At 39.1% G+C, this 23,138-nt stretch overlaps 1 protein-coding gene across 1 annotated transcript in view; it reads left to right on the top strand.

Annotated features, from left to right (window-relative positions):
• Positions 1-12,994: 12,994 nt before the first annotated feature.
• Positions 12,995-23,138, top strand: part of LOC122799352 (transmembrane protein 132B-like) — a 2,948,958-nt gene continuing 2,938,814 nt past the window's right edge. Inside the window, exon 1 of the mRNA XM_044068346.1 lies at positions 12,995-13,570. Within this exon, the coding sequence (XP_043924281.1) occupies positions 13,465-13,570 (106 nt within the window). The 5' untranslated portion in view covers positions 12,995-13,464. The remainder of the gene's footprint in view (positions 13,571-23,138) is intronic.

Below are 23,138 nucleotides of genomic sequence, written 5' to 3'. Positions count from 1 at the left end.
CATTGCTAGAATAACAGGATTTATGTTACTATGCATTTTATATGATGGACAGAAGGAAGGTTGGTATATTGTGTGTGCAAGAGACCAGATGGAAGGGGAGTAAGGCTAGGTGCATCGGAGGTGGGTTCAAATTGTTTTATCATAGTGTGGATGGGGGGAGAAATGTCATAGGAGTTATCCTGAAGGAACAGTATGCTAAGAGTGTTTTGGAATTGAATAGAGTGTCAGATAGAGTGATGTTTATGAAGCTGGAAATTGATGGTGCAGTGATGAATGTTGTTAGTGCATATGCTCCACAAATTGGGTGTGCGATGGATGAGAAAGAAAAATTTTGGAGTGAGTTGGATGAAGTGGTGATGACTGTACCCAAGGGTGAGAGAGTGGTGATTGGAGCAGATTTCAATGGCCATGTTGATGAAGGGAACAGAGGAGTGGATGACAAAGTGATGGGTAGGTATGGTGTTAAACAAAGGAATGCAGAAGGTCAGATGTTAGTGGATTTTGCGAAAAGGATGGACATAGCTGTGGTGAATATGTAGTTTAACAAGAGGGAGGAGCATAGGGTGACATACAAGAGTGGAGGAAGATGCACACAGGTGGATCATATCTTATGTAGGAGGGCCAGTTTGAATGAGATTGGAGACTGTAAAGTGGTGACTGGGGAAAGTGTAGTTAGGCAGCATAGAATGGTGGTTTTTAGGATGACGTTGGTGATCAAGAAGAGGAGGAGGAGTGTGAGGGCAGCACCAAGGATCAAATGGTGGAAACTGAAAAAGGGTAATTGTGAGGTGGAATTCAGGGATGAGTTAAGACAGGCACTGGGTGGCAGTGAAGAGTTACCAAATAGTTGGGTAACTACAGCAGAGCTAGTAAGGGAGATGGCTAGAAAGGTGCTTGGTGTGATATCTGGACAGAGGAAGGACAACAAGGAGACATGGTGGTGGAATGAGGAAGTACAAGAGAGTATACAGAGAAAGAGGTTTGCAAAGAAGAGGTGGGATTGTCAGACAGATGAAGAAAGTAGACAGGAGTATACAGAGATGAGGTGCATGGCAAAGAGAGATGGCGAAGGCTAAGGATAAGGCGTATGAAAAGTTGTACGAAAGGTTGTACACTAAGGAGGGAGAAAAGGAACTTTACTGATTGGCTAGACAGAGGGACCGAGCTAGGAAAGATGTGCAGCAGGTAAAGGTGATAAAGGATAATGAGGGAAACATACTCACAAGTGAGGAGTGTGTGTTGAGGAGATGGAAAGAGTACTTTGAGGGGTTGATAAAGAGAATGAGAATGAGAGAAGGTTGGATGATGTGGGGATAGTGACTCAAAGTACAATGGATTAGCAAGGAGGAAGTAAGGATAGTTATGCAGAGGATGAAGAATGGAAAGGCTGTTGGTCCAAATGACATACCTGCGGATGCACGGAGGTGTTTTAGGTGAAATGGCAGTGGAGTTTTTAACTAGATTGTTTAATGAAATCTTGGAAAGTGAGGGGATGCCTGAGGAATGGAGAAAGTGTTTTTGTACCAATTTTTAAGAATAAGGGTGATCGTCAGATCTGTAGTAACTACAAGGGATTAAATTGATCAGTCACAGCATGAAGTTATGGGAAAGAGTAGTGGAAGCTAGGTTAAGAAGGGACATGATGATTAGTGATCAGCAGTATGGTTTCATGCCGGGAAAAAGCACTACAGATGTGATGTTTGCACTGAGAAAGTGTTGATGGAGAAGTACAGAGAAGGTCAGAAGGAGTTGCCTTGTGTTTTTGTAGACTTAGAGAAAGCATATGACAGGGTGCCTAGATCGGAGTTGTGGTATTGTATGAGGAAGTCAGGAGTATCAGAGAAGTATGTAAGAGTGGTACAGGATATGTAGGAGGGTAGTATGACATCTAAAACTCAAATGTCTGTCATTTAGCAACTTCAATCCTTTTTAGGAAGAATATGGGGCAAAAATCTGGACATTCTGCAAAAACCTGGACAGCTGAGGGTATGCTACCTCCTTCTTATACAGACAATATTTGTTTCTTATCCAAAAAAGACCTGCTGCCTGACACAACTATCTACTTGGTTCATGGGGAAGACATGATCAAAGTAAAAAATCAACAGCAAGCAAGAAACAAGCTCAAGATAAATTGCTTAAAGGATTCCTGCACAAGTTATGGACTACACATGATAGATTGGCATTCTGTTTAGTTTACGGGTAAGCCTGCAAAGATGACTGCAAGTCTCCAACAAAAGATGACTGCAAGTCTCCAACAAATGTAATGAGCTTCTGAAAATATTGTAATCCTGTCCTTTTATTACAAATACTGTCATATGCATTTCAATACCCACGGCTTATACATTATCTAGTTATGTAAATATTCTCAGCATGGCAACAACGAAAAGGCTTTCAATGCTGGTAATTCTTTAACAGTATGCTTATTAAAGCTTACTTGCATCTTACAATCTCAGACAAGCTTACCTGATGTCATTAAATCATTGCTACTTAAACAGTGCAACAGGGCACCGTGACAGCATGCATCTCCTGAATAATAAGAAGCATAAATCAACAGTATAAAAATGACAGAAAACCAGAACATTCTGCAAAATCAAGGACAGATGAAAAGCCATGGTCGTACTTGTGGTCTACCTTGGATGGGGGATGCAGAGTGCACACTTACAGTGCATAACTGCTCCTTGCCTTGCTTGGACACATCCAGAGCCACTACAATGGGGAGTGGGGTGCAACAAGTACGTCACAATTTGAAATGTCTCTGGCTGACAGTGATGGCTCTGACACTCATACCTTTCAACTTCAGAGCAAGAAATCTGGACAAAGCCATACATAAAACTAGAAGTGGGACACAGGCCCAAAAATAAGGACAGTTTTTAAATATTGCTCTTATTAACTTAGATAATAGAACAATAGAAAGTCTTGCATTAGTACGAATTTTCTGAAGGGTATGAAATATGAAACTCAGATGTCTGCCATTATTTTCTAACTTCAATCTTTAATGATTTGCCACTAATTTGCCATAAAACCACAATTTTATGAAAAACAGACCAAAAATGTGATGCAAAAATATAAAGTTGCCACACAATACAGCTGGGAACCTGTCAAAAAAGGGACACCTTTTTAATATTAACACTATTAACTTGAGCAGCTAACTCATAGCAAGACGTTGTCCCGTTCGATTCTCAGCTAGAGCGTCTTGTGTGAAGGCATGCGTGAATGGGGCGTGCCTTCATTGAAGGTTGTGCATCAGGGCTGGTAACCCGGTACGTAAAAATCCACTACCAATCATTAGCGGACCGGAGTTCTGCTGTGGCGACCCCTAACCGGGAAAAGCCGAAAGACACAAACAAACTTGAGCAGCTAACAATTTTGAGTATCTACATGCATTTCTGAAATAAAAGTAATAACTCTCATCATTACAGTTATATATAATTGTAAACCCTCCACGTTTTCTTCCAAAATTGCCATTTTGAGGAGGGATTATTAGGGGAGAGCAACATTTTGAGCCAAAATTGGGGACAATGGAGAGGTTTGGATATTCCGAATTCTACAAAGCGATTTGCACATACCTCTTAATGCAGGAAATCTGGACAAGGCCAAATATATTTGGGGAACATACATACACTACTGAAAATTGCTTTTGTATAAACTTAAGACAGTTGATAGAACAGGTCTTGCATTAGCATGCATTTTTCTGAAGGTTATGACATCTGAAACTCAATGTCTGTCATTTAGTGACTTCATTCCTAAATGATTTGCTAGAAAACCACAAATTTTATGAGGAACAAACCAAAAATAAGAAGCAAATATCTAATCATTCTGCAAAAATATGGACAACTGAGAGCTATAGTTCAACCGGGGCTGTCTGAGTTTGCTACCCACCCCCCCCTCACAAAATCATGGTCGAATGGAGCCTCCCCCTGCAGCCATTCCAATGTCCTATTCCTTGGTTATTTTGCCCCATTTACCATAAACACTGTAATGTGCATACTGCTTTACTTCTGCAATGATTTAGATTTCATTTGAAAGTTTTATTTTGCATTTTACAGCACAAACCCTAATAGATATCTGTTAAACAAAGCAATGCAGTCTCACAATGAAAATAGACTTAGCATTAAAACTTCTCTGCCCTTGAAACTCACATGCATTGAAACCCACATTCAAAGAAAATACATTTTGCCAGTGGCAGATTAACTCTGGGCTGTTTTCAAAATCATAGGCCCCTTAAACATGAAACATACACATGCTCTTTGATACACCTTCCTGACTGTATTACATTATATTCCTTGTACAATACAGTACAGTTGTTAGAGGTCATTTTAAATGTATTGTTTTGAACATTTTTCCAGTAAACAATGAAACAAAATGCATACACCAATGCAAAACTGCCCAATTCAGAACATTTCCATCATAAAGAGTCTATTCAACCTTCTATAGTCCACCAGTATCAGTAAATATGCACAATCTCTGAAGTAGTAAAATCCACATTAAAGAAATCTGTAACTAAGAGGTTGCTGCTAGCAAACAACTTTATATGTCATTGTTTCATCTACAAATAAAGTGCCTGTTGCCTTGAAGAATAAATTGCCTTTGTTGCATGCATTACAAAAAATGATAAGCTAGTAATACCGTAATAGGGAATGGATAGCAAACTGATAGGTTCATAGTTACTAGGTATCTTTGCCAAAGAGGACTGCAGCATCCACCCCCTTTACAATACAGTACAGTATCAGCAATGCATCTACCTACTGTGGGAGTAGAACCCACAGCCTTCAGCATCAAAAGCAAGTACACTACCTGTTGTGTTATTAGCAATGCAAGCAGACTAAGCTTAAGCAGCACTAAACTTTTGCTCCCCTGCAGCTCTCAGCTCCTTGAAAAATCTACTCGACACTCAGCTGTATCTCTGAACTTTGCAGCACAAGAAATCTGGAAAAAGCCAAAATTTATTGGGGGGGGGGCACAAAAGGCCAAAAACCAGGGACACATTTTAAACATTGCTTGTATAATGTTAGAAAGTTGCTAGAATAAAATGCTGCGTTACCACCATACATTTCACTGCCACGTCTTGAACTCAGGGGACCCTGTGGAAAACAGTCAGAGCAACATACCACTAAGTCAAATCAGCTGTTTTGTGAAAGAGGAAGACTGAAACTTAAATGGCTACCATTTAGTGAATTCAGTTCTCACCATAGCACAGCTGTCAACCTCTTAGCACAAAACACCTGAACAAAGCCAATAATGGGTGAATACAGCCCCCAAACATTCAGTGAATTCAGTTCTCACCACAGGTCTCAACCTCTTAGCAAAAAACACCCGGACAAAGCCAGTAATGGGGGAATAAAGCCCCCAAACATATTCAGTGAATTCAGTTCTTACCATAGCTCTCAACCTTAGCACAAAACCTGGATGAAGCCAATAATGGGGGGAATACAGTCCCAAAGATAGGGATAAATTCCAAAATATCCATTGTATACACTTAGAAAATTGCTAGAATAAAAGCTTTTGTGTTACCATGCACTTTCTGAAGAATATGAAGTCTGATATTCAAATTGAGTGTCATTTTTTTAACATTTGTTAACCAGGAAAGTCTGACTTGGAAAAAAAGCTAATTTTTAGCAGAGGCCCAGGGAGAAACACTCCAGACAGACATGTTTTTGTAAGATGGAAGGAAACAAAAACAGGGAGGGCATACCGATTCCACACAGAAGGCAAGGCACCCCAGCCAAGAATCAAACCAGAGAACATGTAGCTGTCAGGCAACAATGCTACCACTACACCAATGCACTATTGGCTTTTCAATGACACAAATACAGAAACCACAGATTTTATGAGGAACAAAACAAGTATGAGGGAAAAACCTACAACATTTTTACAAATGGTGGTGGGTAGGGAATTCCGGCTCTTGCCACTTGGGCCTAAGGTATTGGGTTCAAGCCTTATTCTCTACCCACCACCATGTAGCACCTGGGGCATTTCACACACACACACACACACACACACACACACACACACACACACACACACACACACACAGACACACTCTCTGAATGTGTCTCCGTTCGTTTCAGTTCCCTTCTGAAAGTGTCCCGGCCGTCTTCCATCCATTTCAGTTCCTGCTCACTCGCGGAGTCGCATCCCATCTTCAGTGAAGTCCTCTAAACCGTCCATTCCCGCTTGCAAATATGATGTCAGCATTCTCTGTATGTTCCCACACTGTGCGTGATGATGTCAGCATGACTGGACTTCTTTCTTCTTAAAGAAGAACACCCTAAAAAAAAAAAAAAACTTTTTTTTTAAATTAAAATATTAATTAGTCAGCGGATTCCAGGGGGGTGCAACTGCACCCCCTTGCACCTGCCTGCGGGCGCCCTTGGCTATGGAACCATCTTACATACCACATAAAGGTTCAAATACTCTGTTCAAATGTAATTTGGATGAAAGATGGGTAACATCAAATTCACACCCAGTTTAACACCCCTGTTCCTATTTTTTTTTTTTTTTGCTGGACTCAAGCATAATTTTGACGACTAGATGGGTAACTTACTGTAAATTAACCATTGGATTAACATCCTTGTCCCTCACGAATAAGGACAGCATGTAAATGTCCCACCATATCCTTGTTCCTCACCTGTCTATATTACCTGAACACAAAATATAAGGGCTAAAACCTACCATGAGCATGTAAGGCTATGGTGTGTGTGTGTGTGTGTGTGTGTGTGTGTGTGTGTGTGTGTCTGAGTGACTCACTGAGTAAGATTTGTGTATGACAGACCTTTGACTTTTGCAACAAGTACAAAGAGACATACTTCTCAACTGTCCCTGAGTTTGGCTCAGAATTTCATGCCCCTCCTAATCCTTCCTAAAACTGATGATTTTGAGAGCAAACGTTATGAATTATATTAAAATCATGTGTATAACTCTAATGATTCATAGGTTCATAGATGGTTTATGTTAATGACCGCAATAGCCTTTTTAAGCCTAGCCATGCATCCCAAATCTCTGACAAGTTCTGGTACTCTTGATAAGTGTAAGCAGGGGCTTGGGAGATGAAACATTTATAAGCAGAGGCCGGGGAGATGAACCATGTCATTATTTATTACCTCAGAAAATAAATGCTAGTTCACAGTCTCTTATTCTGATAACTTTTCAGATTAATAGTAATAATAATATTTTAACAAGTGCCCCTGATCTGGGGCATTCTTTCCCCATTTGGGAGAAGATGTGCAGAGCTATGTGAACAGATACCAACAAAACTTAAAGCACAATCCTATCCTCAAGAATAATCTTCAAGGAAGATGGATTCACTGATGAGTGCAGCAGTATACTCTTCTGCACTCACTTGAAAAACTGCTTAGTTTGTCATAGTATATAGTCTATTAAAATGTATTCAAAACACTGTCATTAAAGTCAGTCAATGTGCACGTATGTATATATATATATATATATATATATATATATATATATATGGATCTACTTCTCTAGAATGAAAATACACTTCAATGAAAATGAAAAATGGCAGCCCACTTCTACAAAAGACCATTTGTGCGGAAATGCATTTGACGGAGTTACACTTCACCGAATAAGTGTAAAGGCAAATGTGATAACCTTAACCCTGAGTGATATAACAGAAAACATGTCAGCACTGACCAGTTCTAGGTGTTTTACAACATGTCCAATATGATTTCAGGTGTACATTATATACAAGTGAAACACGTGAAGTGAATTACATCTGAAGTAAATGAGAGATAGCGTTAACAAATTCTAGACTAGTATAGTCATCTTTGTGATCAAATATAGTTTGGAACTGAGATTGCCGTTTTAATATGGCTCTTTTTTTAGGAGAAGGAGGGCAGCCTGAAAACATACGTAATCTTAGTTCAATCACTCTGTTCTGTTCCCTTGCAATGGTAGACATTACACTCTCAATATCAGACACATGCTTGCCAAGCAAGCATTTAAACCAGCGATGCCAAGCCTCAGCACTATTTTATGTCCTTGGCAGACACAGCTCATTAAGGATTGAGATGTTCCAAAAGAAAATAGGGAATAGAGTAGGAAACCAAAATTGAGTTGTGTGACGCGTACTAAACGTACGGGGTTTAGCCAAGACATACCACTCTGTGAAATAACGAAGTAGTTGTTCACCTTCCAATGGAAAACTCTGTTTCAATTCCAGGAATGTAGTCATAACATCATCTTCATGAAGGAAAGCTAAAGCAGCCAATCTCTTCACTGCTAGCTGAAAGCTGATGCATGAATTATACATACTGCCCAATCCCAGGCTCTTAACCTTCCTCCACAAGTTCCATCCAAAGTGGAAAAAGAATCCCTTAGATATCATATTTTGCATGTTAGCTTTTATGCTCTTCAACGCGACAATTTCAAAATCACATAATATGTACGACACTCAGTACTCATGCCCTTCTGCAGACAGTTAGTTAAGTAATCCACTCCAAAGTAAATTGTATGATTTTAGTGATTTCTTTGCCATAAGGCAATACACCAATGGGACACTCTTGCTGTATGGTCCACATTTAATGAAAGTGTGTATTGTGTACAACTGTCTGCAATGTTTATGTTTCACAAAGTAAGTCCCATCCATCAGCCAAATACTCGCATGAGACAAATCTACTAGATTTTGCTTTGTGGTGAACAAAACCATGATATTTTCTGTTTGAGTCGCTTAATGTCTTCTGCAGAAATACTCCACATTTCAAAGGGAAATCATTAACGTCAATATCTAACAAAGTAATAGTCCTGCCTGCCTGCCTACCTCTGCATTTTAAATGGGCTCTCCTAACTTGCTGCAGCATTGCTTTTCTACTGGGCATTGCTGGGGCAAAATCAAGTGAAGTGGATGCTAATGCATCATCCACTATAATGCAAGCAGAATCCCTAGACAAACTGGCATGTTCTTTCACAATGTTGCAGACAGCATACCTTTCAATGTTGCAAGGGTCTCCAGGGTGATTATGTTCCACAGACTTTACCAACTCTTCTCCACTAGTAATGGAAGATATGATAGCTGTACCCTTGCACTTCCCAGTGATTTTCCGCTTGCAGCACCAGTATTTTCGGCTGTTGCTGCACTTCTCCAGATAGTACACAAATCTTTCGATAACTAGTAGCTCCTTTCCTCTTATTGATTTTGTAGTTTCATACACCTTTCCTAGTACTCCTGGTGGGGAGGATACCATATTTGCAATATTGCTGTGCTGGTACATTGTATGTCCTGTTCCTAGCACTTGCCATATTTAAGATTTAGTTACTGTGATTGTTTGCACAAATGTGCTTCGTAACAGTGGATTTTTGCACAACTGATCCTTCGTAGAAATGGGCTGCTGTTTTCCATTTTCATTGAAGTGTATTTTTGTTCTAGAGACATAGATCCACACACACACACACACACACACACATATATATATATATATATATATATATATATATATATATATATATATATATATATGGGTTCCATACACTAGATCGAATTTTCACTAATTCGAAATAGTGCATGGAATGCTCACTACAGCGAAAGTGCACTTAATCAAAAGTGCACTTACGCGAAGTTCAGTACAATGAATGGGAGTTGCACTGAACTTCTATGCAGTACTAATAGACCTTAGTGTTAGGGCATGGGTCATAATAAGGGGATAGCCAATAGGGCTAAGGTCCGTGATGATGGCAACGCAGTGAAGGTCATAGCAATGTCCTCCACTATGTGCGATAGTTCCGAACCTTAGGGTTAGGGTAAGGGGATAGCTTTACTAACTATCCCCTTACCCTAACCCTAACCCATGCCCTAACCCTAAGTTCCGTGAGTATCGCACCATAGTGGAGGACATAGCTTGTTTTTTATGTCCTCCACTGTGCTGCGGTGTTTTCAGTGAAGTGCACTTATGCAAAAGTTCACTTTCGTTAAAGTGAACTTTCGCAGAAGTGAGGCTTCGTATTGCAAGTTCGAAGTAGTGAACTTTCGTTCTTGTAATAGGAATCCATATATATATATATATATATATATATATATATATATATATATATTGAGGGTGGAGTTCAAAAACTAAAGGAAGGAAATTGTTAAGATTACCAGTTGAGCGTGTTGTGTGTCCGGATGTTTTCTCTGAGATGTGCTCCAATTTTATCTCCACAATCCAAAAATCATGTTTTAGGTGAACTGAGGAGTGCATTCCTCTCAAGTGTACTTCATGATGAGGGACCTTCCTCATTCTGAGTCCCCTCATCCGTTGCTGTTTCTCAATGTTTTTGAGGTGGGAACACTCCATTGCTTAGATCTCTACATACCCTGAGACTGTAGTCTTGGTAGTCTGTTTCCCCTGGGTTTGGACTGAGAAGGCCTGGAGGTACTGGAAAGGACCAGTTTTTTGAACTATTGCCCTATAAGCCTGACTAGCCTGGTCTGCAAGGCTATGGAGCGCATCATCATGGAACTCATTAACAGAGACATTGGGAACCTCCAAACATTGGACCCTACCCTGTTTGGCTTTGTTAAGGGCAGATCATGCCTCCTAAACCTAGTTGACTTCTTTGAGACAGTTACCAAGGCTTTAGACCAGAGAAAGGAGGTCCACTCAGCCTACCTAGATCTCGTAAAGGCTTTCGACACCATTCCCCATTCTGGTATTATAGACAAGCTCACCAGCCTGAACATAAACCCCTACGTCACAAGATGGGTTACCAATTGGCTCATGGATAGAACCCACACAATGAGAGTTGCAGTCTCTAGGTCCGACTCTAAACCAGTTACAAGTGGCATCTCCCAGGGCTCAGTCCTGGGACTCCTCCTCTTCGGTATATACTTTTCAGAGGTACAGGCAAGCACAGGAGGACTATGGCTTAAAAGTAAACCCCTATGTCACTAGATGGGTTGCAAACTGGCTAAAGGACAGAACCCATAAAGTTAAAATCGCTGGAGCAATGTCAGACTCAAAGCCAGTCACAAGTGGTGTCCCACAGGGATCTGTCCTGGGACCCCTCTTCTTCGGTATTTATTTCTCAGATGTTAAAGCAAACATGGGAGGGCTGCAGCTGACAAAGTTTGCAGATGACTGCAAACTAGGCACCATAGTCGATACACCAGCTGACACACACATCCTACAAAAAGGCCTCACTGAAACGGACAACTGGTGCCGTAGTCACGGCCTTAAACTAAATGCCAAAAAATGTATAGTCATCCCTTTTGGAAAAAACAAAGTACCCACAAATTATCACATAGACAGCAACCCACTGAGTACGGAAAAAGTAATCAGAGACCTAGGGACCCATGTAGACAGCGACCTCTCATTTGACACCCACATTGCCAAAGTGGTTAGAAAAACATTCTACCTTGCACACCTCATCATGAAGGGATTCACATCCAGATCCAAGGATGTCATTGTACCCTTATATTCCTCCCTCATCAGACCCATGATTGAGTATAATGCCCCATTTGGTATGTACCTCACCCGGCACTTGCAACAGCTGGAGGGACCACAGAAGTACCTCACCAAAAGGATCAAGGGTCTCCAACATATGTCTTATTCCACCAAACTAAAGAAACTTCAGCTCTATTCAGTGGCATACCACCCTGCCTGACGTACAAGGCCATGTCCAATCAGGATTTGATGGACATGCTCCACCTCAAAAAATCCAAATCCATCAGGACCACGAGAGCTAAAGACTTAAACCTCGGCACAAGTATGAATAGGACATGCTGGAGGGATAGATTCATAACCCAAAGGCTTCCCATGCTTTGGAACAGGATCCCAGTTCGTATTAGGCAGAGCCCCTCACTAACTCTCATCAAGAGAAATCTTGATGAGTGGATGGGAGATCAAAAATTTACCCCAGGGGTCACATCTGGGTCACTGCTAGACAGGGGCACAGTAAACTAATTATATTATATAAGGGGACCTTCACTGTGTCACTACTAGACAGAGGCACAGTATTCTAGATTCATTCTGTACATTTTTGTACCATTTCATGGGGTGGCAAAAGCCACATCATTATGGCTAGGCTTACAAATGCCCCAGGGCAGATAGCCTAGTACTATACTATGAAACTAGGAAAATACTACAAGAATAACTTTTTATTTTGGCAAAAAACAGTGAAGTTCTGTCCTTTGCACTGGCCCTGGGTATTTTTTTTTTTTTTTTGGCAAAATCTCACGTTTTACAAAGAGGTCTCACTCTAGGCATTTGAAAGGGTGGCAAGTCTACATTTGTTTGGCTATATATGCATACACTGCTTAAATGGATGAAGTTGATAGAAACCTGCCTTGTTATGAAGTAAATGCCGTTCTTTATAAAAATAAATCTATCCGCTCCGAGGGATAACACGGATTTAGATATCCCCAAGGTATGTAGTTTAACTCAGTTTTATTATCTTTAAACTGGAACTTTTTTGTGATGTATAAGAATGTTCTTATTTATCACCCACAAAATAAGGCATGCAAGAATGCTACTGCCAAGTTACTCGATCAGACAGACATACTGAGAGTCGCAGAAACTCACGCCTTTCTGTTTCAAACAGCACGCATACCTCTCAAATGTGCATATTTTCGCATAATGTCCAGATTTCTGCCTCATATTTTTGGCCTGTTACCCATAAAATTGTGATTTTCTGGCAAATCATTGAGGACTTAAGTTAGAAAATAATGACAGAAATTTGAGATTCAGACAGTGACTTCATACAGAAAATTCATGCTAATACAAAACCTGTTATTCTATCAACTTTCTAAGTTTATGGTTGCAATATTTAAAAATTGTCCCTATTTTTGTGCCTTTGTCCCCCTATTATTTATGGCTTTGTCCCGATTTCTTGTTCTCTTACAAATATGCTGAGCCTGGCGTCCCGCCTCCAACATGCGCTAACGCCTCGTATAAGACGACCTCCCTTTCAATCTTTTACCACGCCCCCACCAGCCTCGCATCGGAAACTGCCTCATGCTTTTCCTTAGCCAATCTTGGCTTGATAAATCGGCGCGCGGGCCGCAGTGATTAATTGTAGTAAGTGCGGGCACCTGGAAGTGGCGCGAGGTAAGATCTTATGCAAGCGTGGCTGCGGCACCACTATGGAAATGTACTCGAGGTGATGCTGGTTTATGATATCTCTGCTGCTGTGTTGACTTGGACAGTTCATATTATGGACTGCAAGAAGGCAGAACTTAGTGGGAACCATTTACTATTTGGGTTACTCTTCAATAAAGAGGTTTACAATTGGGGAAACTTTCCATTGGACCAGTACCTGTGGATGGTGTAACCAGTGAAATTGTCATCAAAGACTGGTCTGTTTGCCGAAGTGAAACATTTCAAGTTCTTGGATCATTTGTTGCCACTTAACGCAAACCAGGAAAAAGGGATTATTAGTAAATGATTTCTCGCCTTCCACTATTTACTTCTGCTGACTTTTCGATTTTTTTGTCCAACTTTTAAATCAATTTGTTTTTTGTTGAAAGGCGGACGGTTTATGGTAATAGACGCAATGATGCTGCGCCCTTTAGGGTTTAAGAAGAGGATCTCTGTGCAGCTTTGGTTGACACTGTACACTCTGATTGCAACTTTCATCTGCAAAGGTAAATACAGCTTCCAGGCAGGGGATACTTTACTGCATACTGTAATTAAACTGTACAGCCTTCTAGCTTGTCCACAGACTTTGAGGTTGGTTGGTGGGAGACTATTGAATTGCGTTTTTATTTATTTTTGTCCAATAGTCTACTTGTTCCAAAGCAGATTTCTGGGGTTAATAGGGAGAAAGAACGATATGGGAAAATGATTGTACACTTTAGCGTTTGCATGCAATGCCTTTTGTACTATTAGTAAATTACACGCCAGACGTTACATCTGTGCTGCCCAAATAGGAAACTGAAAATACGACTTGTACCCTTCTAGCTTTTGCACGCAGTGCTTTTATTGCGTTTTGTGTTATTTTACTAGTAATAAATGTATGTCAGTGTTACATTAGTGCTTACATGTTACAGTCCTAATGTAAAACAAAAACTTCATATTTATATAAAATGTAAATATGTTGGTACGAAATTAAAAATACTCCGTAATAATGAACATTGTATTTACTATTGAAAATTAATTTGTATGTGGTAAAGAAGGTATTGAAATACCGATCCGTTCGTGCAGTAGGTGCAGACATGGGATCGCTGATATGATGCACGCTGAAGTCGTCTTGCTACAAGTGGCATTGGGAAACGTGTATCTGACTATTTAGATGTTTCTTTACCTCCTTGGCTTTCTTTGGGCTCAATAAGGCATAAACACTGGTTATTTAACAAAATAGCTCTGTGACACAAATCACTGCTTTTCTTCTTGAAGCAAAACTTCAAACTGGGGTCACTGCGACGGCGGCTGTAATCTGGAAGACCCGGGCCGTGGGGTACTTTTTTATTATTGCTTGCAGATTCGTGCCAGCCAGCGTCGCACCCATCTGCCGGTGCCATTTGGCTTACTTTAGTCAGAGCACCAGATTTGCTCATTTTATTTTGTTATTCTCGGGCGTCATCCCACCCAGTCTTATGAAAAAACGCACGATTCCGTGTTATTCCTCCGTGGCCTCCATCCTCTTGGGTTTTATCTATTTCGCAAAGTGCGTTTCTCAGCAGCCCGCTGTGATTATTTCCACTTGCTTGTAGTAGGTTAATCAAGAAAATTACAGCAACAAGCATGCACGGAAAATCCACACACACAAAACCTACAGCTCTGATGACTGCACCAGAGAATGTTCAATGAATTTATTAAGGATAAAAGATTAAAGAAAGGTTTTAACTTCGGCGGCACCAGCCATTTGTTATCGGGGAAGGGGCACTTTATATTGTCCTTGTGTGTATTTTGCTCCTCACATTATGCACATACATGTAGGTGTATAAATGGCTTTGCACTTTACAGAGCGCTTCACGTGCTTATAGGCTTAATCAGTTAAGTATTTGTGTGTGCTCGCGCGTTGTGAGGGTCAAAATGTGGGAATTTGGACATTTACAGCTGCATGTTAGGTTCTGCCTGAAGCTCAGTATAAAATTGGTAGGGTCGCTTGTGTGGCGAAACTATAAAAATCGATGCAGTCGTGTGCGATATGTGTGTGCGTGTTTGAAGAAAGTAATCAGCAGACAATATATGATTGAGTTGTCCAACTACATTCAGTAGAACCCGCGCGCTTGCGCGTGCCTGTATATTTTAATTATCATTTGTCAACCTGGTTAGTCCCACTAAGCTGGTGACATCCTTTCAGGGGAGACCCGAGATGGCATTTATACTACTAGGGAAATTTGACCAGGGCTTCGGGGAATTTCCCCTACTCTATTTGGATATATGCATTGGCATCTTTTACATCCACCCGAGCTGCCACCATCTTAGGCAGATGGGGCCACAATTTAATGTCTCATCCGTGATATCTGTGTGTGTGTTTGTGGAGAGATACATGTCTCACCCGCCCTTTGCGTGTCTTTAGAAACTTTGTATTTCTCAAACATACTTTTGACAGTTCAAAGATCATAATCATACTGTGGTTTATGTTGTTGTAAACCTAGATCTTTTTCTCTCTGGGTCTCCGCTGAAAACTGGCTTTGCCCAGTCTGACCATCTGTCAACAAACGGAAATGAAGATATAATAAATCCACAATGTAGGTAAAATATAGACAGTTGTTTAATGGCTTAGCAATTGTGCATTTTTGCATACATTTCTGGCTTCAAGCTTTTCTGACTTTAGGTGTAGCATATGGGGCATGCTCTCTGTATTATGATTAGCAGGCAATTGTTAACTACAGGGGGTTAGAAATAATATATTTAGAGAACTTTAGAGACCGCTCAGCCTAATGACAGCACCACAGCTCTTCCAGAACAACTACAAATGTGTATTTTTCCATACAAACTGCTTTTTCAAAGTGAAGTGCTAATTATTAAAATTGGCTGTGCATTGCAACAGCAGAATTTGGAAACCAATAGTGAAAGCATTTTTGTTTGTACTGATATCCATGGCTATAGAATATGCTTCTTGATACAACCATTGACTAGTTCACATAGTACTGTGTGAAACTGATAATCTGCTTTGAAGGTGTTGTGGTATAGGGAAGAAAAAGTGGTGCTGAACAGACACTGTTGAGGACTATAGCATGATTAATTTGCTTAGTTGTGTATCCACATTGTACTTAGTTCTTTGTAAGTGGCTAATGTGAAATTAACTGTTTGGGATAGTCTGATACTGTTTTTCAAAAATGCAAACTCTCGTCAGTTATACCATTCATTGAAGGGTGTGCTGGTTTCAGAAAATAAGTGGCATGATCCTTTATTAATGCAAAGCATTTATCAAGTTTGTATCCTTCTCAGAAGCCACTTCAGAACTTGTTATGGAGATCTTCAGCTCCATCTTTTCATCTTGGGGTCCCTTCAGATATAAGGAAGTCAGATTACGTTTATATTGCAGGCACTGTTGCATGCTGCTTGCCTTCCCAGCTGACCAACCACCCCCCCTGAAGAGAGCTGATATGTACAGGCAGCTAAGTAATTCACTAGTTTCATGTAACATCTAAGGGTTAACGGTTTAGATTTATCTTAAAACATATTACAATATTTCCTGTTTTAAATTTATTTTTATATTTTCTTAAGTTATAGGTGTGTGTGTGTGTGTGTGTGTGTGTGTGTGTGTGTGTGTGTGTGTGTGTGTGTGTAGGCTTGCCTATCATTCCAAAACAGTGCTTATGCCGAAGATGCTGAAAGAGAAACACTACTGTAGCTGTACAAATCATAACTGGGAACTGGGGAATAAACTGTTGTGATCCCAAGAAGTTGCCAATGTAATGGAACATCCTTTTATTATTATTTTTTATAAACTTTCTGTAGTATTCTGCACTATTCTTTTCCAGTAGGTGTGTTACATGTAGGAGTATGAGATTCCTTTTCCGATACTGAATGTGCTCAGTCTGCAGTATTAGGCTCAAAGCACACCCAGGGCATACCTGCATCCATTTACCTTTTATTTAAATGCATTTTATTGCTTTTGACAGAAGTATTTATGGACAGTGTGCCATAGACTGATTTTTAATGACATCAGTGTTAGATCCCATTTAGAAAGCAATTATACATCTAGCCCTAATTCCTCCAGATGTAGCTCCCTTGAGGTTGCAATTATTTACACAAGTCAGCTGTTCGACAGTTTAATAACCATGCTCCTTTTGAAAGGATGCATTGGGTCTGCTGAGCTGATTTATCAGTATAGTGCTCTGTGACTTGTTTAGCTGTTAATACACAAAACACATTGGTTCCAAAAGGTGTCAGCATTCTCTTATTTTTTACATTTCCCAGTCAGTGAGTATGCATGAATGCCTCTGAGAATCCACGGTCCTATACATGATATCCTCTAGGTTTTCAACCTTGTTCACCGTTACATCTAAATATTCATTAAATTTAAGTCTCAGTTTGACTAATACATATTAATTATCCAGGTTAACTCTGTAATAGGCATATGACAACTGAAAACCTCTGAGAGCTGTATGGAGAGACTGTCTATTTAAGGGTTACTCAGAAATGGCAAAAAAAAAGTTTCTTGGCACAGAGAGAGAAGACGTGGTGTAAAACAGAATATACTCTGCATGAACTGGTATATTTGTTCCATTGGATACTATTTTTAGCTGTCTGAGATCCATGTGGAAGCTGTAGTGTCCTACTAGGATAAGCCTACATTTGCAAAACAAAATACTGAACAAGTACCAGGCAGACTTTTAGCTAGATACTGTAATTCTCACTACTAATATGCTACTTTTTGTGTGGGATGACTAATAGTTATCTCTCAATGCACACACTGCAGCTGACATATAGATGGACTGACAACTAGGCAGGGTATTTTCAAAGTAACAAGCAAGTAATGCAGAATATTCCTTGTACATTTCTTAGAGCACCTGTGCTCATGAAATATGTAGATGAATTACTTTGAGCAGTTATGCAATTTAAGTTAAACTGCAGTTATGATCAGTTACATACTGATTATATCAGAGTTACAAATGTTATTTTTCGGATTTTAGCGAATCTCACATTGTTTGGTAGTGGCTTCTGATATCTCTGCAGTGGCTCTACACATTTGAGAAACAGATAAATATCCTAGTAACTTTGAATCTCTGGGTGGAAGTCATCTTCATATTTGTAGTTAATGTGCATTTTGCCTCCAGCTTGCTCAGGGATGCTTGCAATTCATTGCTGCATCTGCTAGTTGAGCTTACTCTCTCTCTTTTTATTTATTTATTTCCTTAACTGTACAGTTGCGACCAGCTGTACTGCCTGCAGTGTATTATTTTATTGCTGGATTCTCTGAGCACTTCCTTTGGAGTCTGGCTGCTGAAATGTAGTCTTGTGTAGAAGTTGTGTTCAGCATTGCATTCTCTGTGCTGATGGGCACAGTAAAAACATTTTCTCACAGATTGTAGGGACTGACTGGTGCTTTTCTATACTCTGAAGCTGCTGATTGTATGTGCTGCCACACTAGAGCTTTATTTATATTCTGCATTGGATTTTTCATTGTCATTTTTTAATTTCTCCACTAAGATGTTGTAACTAAAGCATTTTAACTAGCTTAGCTATTTATTGGATTAATCAACTCTGCAATCAAAATTTGCAAATTTATTATTCCATACTCCGTCCTTTGTATAACAAAGCAAAAAAATAGAAAAAGAATCCTCCATTTCGCTTAAATTTTATTTTGATTTATGTTATGCCTGCGTATAGTGGTTTTTGTATTTCCTAAACTAGGCTGTACAGTGCAGTGTTTCAGGCTGATAGCAGTGAATGCATTTTCTTTGTACCACTGTCACCTTGTGAGCCCCTTGGAAATGAGATTCAGTTTCTCTTGACTAGTCCGCTCAGGAAAAAAAAAACATTCTAAAGAAATCTTGGAGTTTCAAAGGGCATCTTGGAAATACAAACGTATTGTCAGTGACTTTGCTGTGTCTGTTTATTTTTCGGTCAGTTTTCAAAACTGACATTATATTCTGGATATTGAAACAGACTTCAGTAAAGTCTGTCATACCCTGGAGACAAAACTACTTCTACATTAATTCGTATCATGCTGTCTGTCCATAACCAGTTCTCTTAAGCTAACCCTGCTGGCTAGATATTCCCAGTTATGAGCTTTGGATTAAATCTTTTACCCTCTGTGAGAATGAAAATATATACATGCGCACATTTCAGTATTTATTTGTGTGTGTATGTACGTGTACATTGTACACACCCACATATACAGGGGATGCTGCTGTTTTTGCTCTTGTGCAAGATAGTGTGCACTGAGCAGTGTGTACGGAGTGTGATTTTTATTTAAAATATATATATATATACACACACACACACGAAAGAATGTGTGTGCACATGCATGTAAGAGCTCTCTCTCTCTCCCTTATATGTATCTATTTACATATATACTAGCAGTCTGGTAGACCAGTTTTCAGTGAAGGCTGTATCTCCAACATGCAGTGCCATATGTGCTAACTCATAGGTTTGTACAGTAGGTGAAGCATATTTTTTTGTTCCATGAAAATATCAGCAGAGTAATGCTAGGCAAATTGTATCTTGCATAACCACAGCCCATGGATGACTGCAGATTTCAGTGTACAAATATAGGATATACCAAAAGGAGAAGAAACCAGCACCTTATCTTTCCATTGACAGGATCATATAATTGTTTGTTGCCTCTTTATGATCAATTCACAGGTTCATTAAGGCCATTTTGAGACCTTGGATTAACTGCATCTTTTAGTGGTGTTGATGTTTTTCAGATTGTGATGCAAATAGCTGGTGAAAAGCACACTGATTTGACTTACTTTGAGTTTTCTCCATCTTTAGCCTGATTGCCCATGATTGCAGGCTCTTGTTTGATTGTTTTCACTGGCTGTTGAATGCAGCTGACTATATGTTCTTGATTATAAGAACTGATTCCTGCAATTGAAAGAGACCCTCTAGCCTTGTGCATGTTCCTTCCAGTATCGTCACAGAAATAGAGGTGCATGAATGGATGTAATCAGACACAGAACTATAAATTATTTGGGAATATAAAAGGAGTAATTGAAAATAATGCATTATTTCTGTAACTTTCAGCTCCTAATTTAGTTAATTTGTAATGGTATTTATTGCGTTGTGTTACAAAATCACAGTTTAAAAACATTAAATGTATTTTCCTTAGTTGTTGGCACACTAGGCTTTATTTTCCATTGTGATGAAAAGTGCTGTGAAAGGTCTTGGGATTTGCATGTCTGATTCACCTTGATATTTATAAACCCACATCAGTGATTTTTATGCCAGTTTCCATCTATTTCAGTGGTGCCACATTCTTTAGAGATTTAAAATGAATATGACTCACCCTTTTAAAAGTAAATAATAAACCAACTTGCTATTATTGAAAAAGGTTTGGGTGACTGAATTCTTTTTGTAGCACATGCTACTTAACGTTTCTTAAGTATGCTTCCATAAATCTACCCAGGGGAGGTAGCTCCCTACTCAGTTTTGCATAATAATGGTTTCTGCTTCACTGCTTTATTTGTGGCAGAGTTTTTCAGACATCCTGTTCTTTAAGAATGAGCACAGTACTGCTTTCTAGTTTAATTTTATAAGCCTTCTACAACTAGCATATTTATAAATTGGATCTGCAATCCATAATGCTTGCAATAAATGTGTAGTAAAGCTGAGCACATAGTGTTTTTTCAGGCTAGAAGAGAGGGCAGGATTCCAGTTCACTGGAAAAGGAAAGGTTTTATACTGCTTATAAATAAGCCTGGGAAATTCTCTGTGCTTGTTAGAAGCTGCAGTACGGTGACAGGAAAAAAAAAGTAAGAACTGCCTAATTAGAGAGCTTTGATACGTCTGCATTGTCTAAACATGACATTCTACTAATTCAGGATGTGCAGTCTCTCAAGGAAGAAACAGTTTGAAACAAGGCACAGTTTTAACACCAGGGTGACAGTAAAAGCATAAAGGCAGGCCATTTAGTAGAACAAACTGCACTGGCAAATGATGAATCAAAACTTTCAAACTTTCTTTCTGTTGGAATGTGCTGTAAGTAAACACAATGCATGGTTGCCTTATTAAAAAATACTTGTGCATCGCTTTTTGATAGAGCAATAATTTATCATACAACTGTCAGCTAGCCAGAATTTATGGTTAAGTGATACCTTTTTATTAAGGTCCTGCTTTTACTCCCAGTAACATTTTGTGCAGTACTTAGAAGGTGAGCTAATATAAAACCCATAGTGAATACTAGAAGTGAGATGAAAGTTAAGGATGTTATCACTTGTTTGAGAAGTGATCTATGATATACACACACTACACGCAGGTATGAAATCTTATTGGCATGCATCTAAATTAGGTGTATTGGCAGATGAAAGGAGGGAGCAAGGTTTTGTGCAATTAAACAAAATGCATGTATTACTGCCTCATAGTTCATAGGTGAATACTATGCTAACTACCTTGAAGGGCCATTTTAAGCCTAGCCAATAACATCATGGCTAAAAGGTCTGACTTCTTCTGTCATTCAGTTACTAAATGCATAGAGTTTAGGCATTTTTTGTATCCATTTGGGTTTACTACTTGTACTCTGGTCCTTTATTAAGACATGCTGCTCAAGTCTTAGTGTACATGAGTTGTGGGTGATACCCTCCCTGAAAAAGTGTAAAGTCAGTATTCATAAATAGGCAGTTGTCTAGTGGGCGTACCTTATCAGCAAATCGTGCACATTGAAGTACAGTATCTCTTGTTCAAGAGAGCTGTATAAATGTTAGAGACTGCCACATACAGAAAATGTATGATATTATAAAATGATTTGCTCTATTTCATTATCATTGTTGCAGTACATTGCCAGTTTTCTTGTGAGACTTTCATATATGCTTTCTTCTATTTTGGCTTTAAGTTCTCAACATTTCATTATTTTATTTTGGATTTCTTCTTGCATTGCATCATCAAGTGGAAGTATTAATATCCTAGTGATTTGTCATATAAGTAAAAATAATAAAACCATAGTCATACTGAAACATGGCCAGGATGTAAAACTGTATTTCTTGAATAAATCTGGTTAGCGCTTTCACAGATAATCACCACCCACTTCTTCAGACCAAATACAAAACTACTTTTACAAGTTTATAAAATACATGTTTACAAACTGACCAGTCAGATAAGATCACCATTTAACTGATGTTCTGCAGTCTAATTTCGATAAGCGAATCACCCTTAAAGGAATCCCCTCCTAAAGGGATATGACTGTCCGGCTATGAAGTTGAACACATTCCAAAAACGCAGTACAAAACTTATAAGATCTGTAATCTTCTACAGTACAAATACAACTATATATGTATGATTCTGTAAACTTATAAAGCACATATTATTGATGTTTGAATTAAAATTCCTAAACAATCAATGTTTGCCTTGTTTAACTCCATCTAAGGAATCACCTAAAAAGAACAACCTCCTAAAGAGCGGCCATATGACTATACGGTTAATCTAGCTGTAAAATTATAGTACAAAATCATGAAATCTACAAAAACCTAATCACACTGACAATAAAAATTACTAAATCCATATTGAAATGATATTTAAAATAGAATACGTACAATGAATAAATACTGTTCGTGACACATTAAATAAACCATCTAACAACTATTTAACTTACGATACTATCATGAACACAAATGAATCGGATAAACTAAACAAATGCCATTGAGGCAAGCTGACAAAAAATGCATATCTAAAAATGAGTGTCCAGGATAAAACATAACCACTAAGTAAGATTAAAACTAAATGCGTATATATCGAACAGAGTATTACCCATGACCGCATCTAAAATGTTATTGATAACTACCTGTGCAAACGTCTACCCTTAAGAGCTGGTTTGAGAGGTACAGACATATTCATGCCCATGGGGCCATCCGCGTACAACCTAACGATCCATAACATTTCCTTGTTCCATTCTATTTATAGCATCCCCCATTCTCTGTCCTGTTTGGTTTTTAAATTTATGGCTATAGAAGTTATTCAATGTCCCTCATTGGATTTATAATATGTTTAACTAAGGCATTCATAGAATCACATGTATGCATATTATGTAAGTGTTCCCTGATCCTACCTCTAAAACTTTAGTTGGTTGCCCCAACATAAAATGATTTGCACGCAACG

Source organism: Protopterus annectens, chromosome 4.part0 (assembly GCF_019279795.1).
Source record: "Protopterus annectens isolate FY-2018-M chromosome 4.part0, PAN1.0, whole genome shotgun sequence".
Classification (NCBI taxonomy): domain Eukaryota; kingdom Metazoa; phylum Chordata; order Ceratodontiformes; family Protopteridae; genus Protopterus; species Protopterus annectens.
Note: the sequence above shows the minus strand (reverse complement) of the source record. Positions and strands in the feature narration are given on the sequence as shown.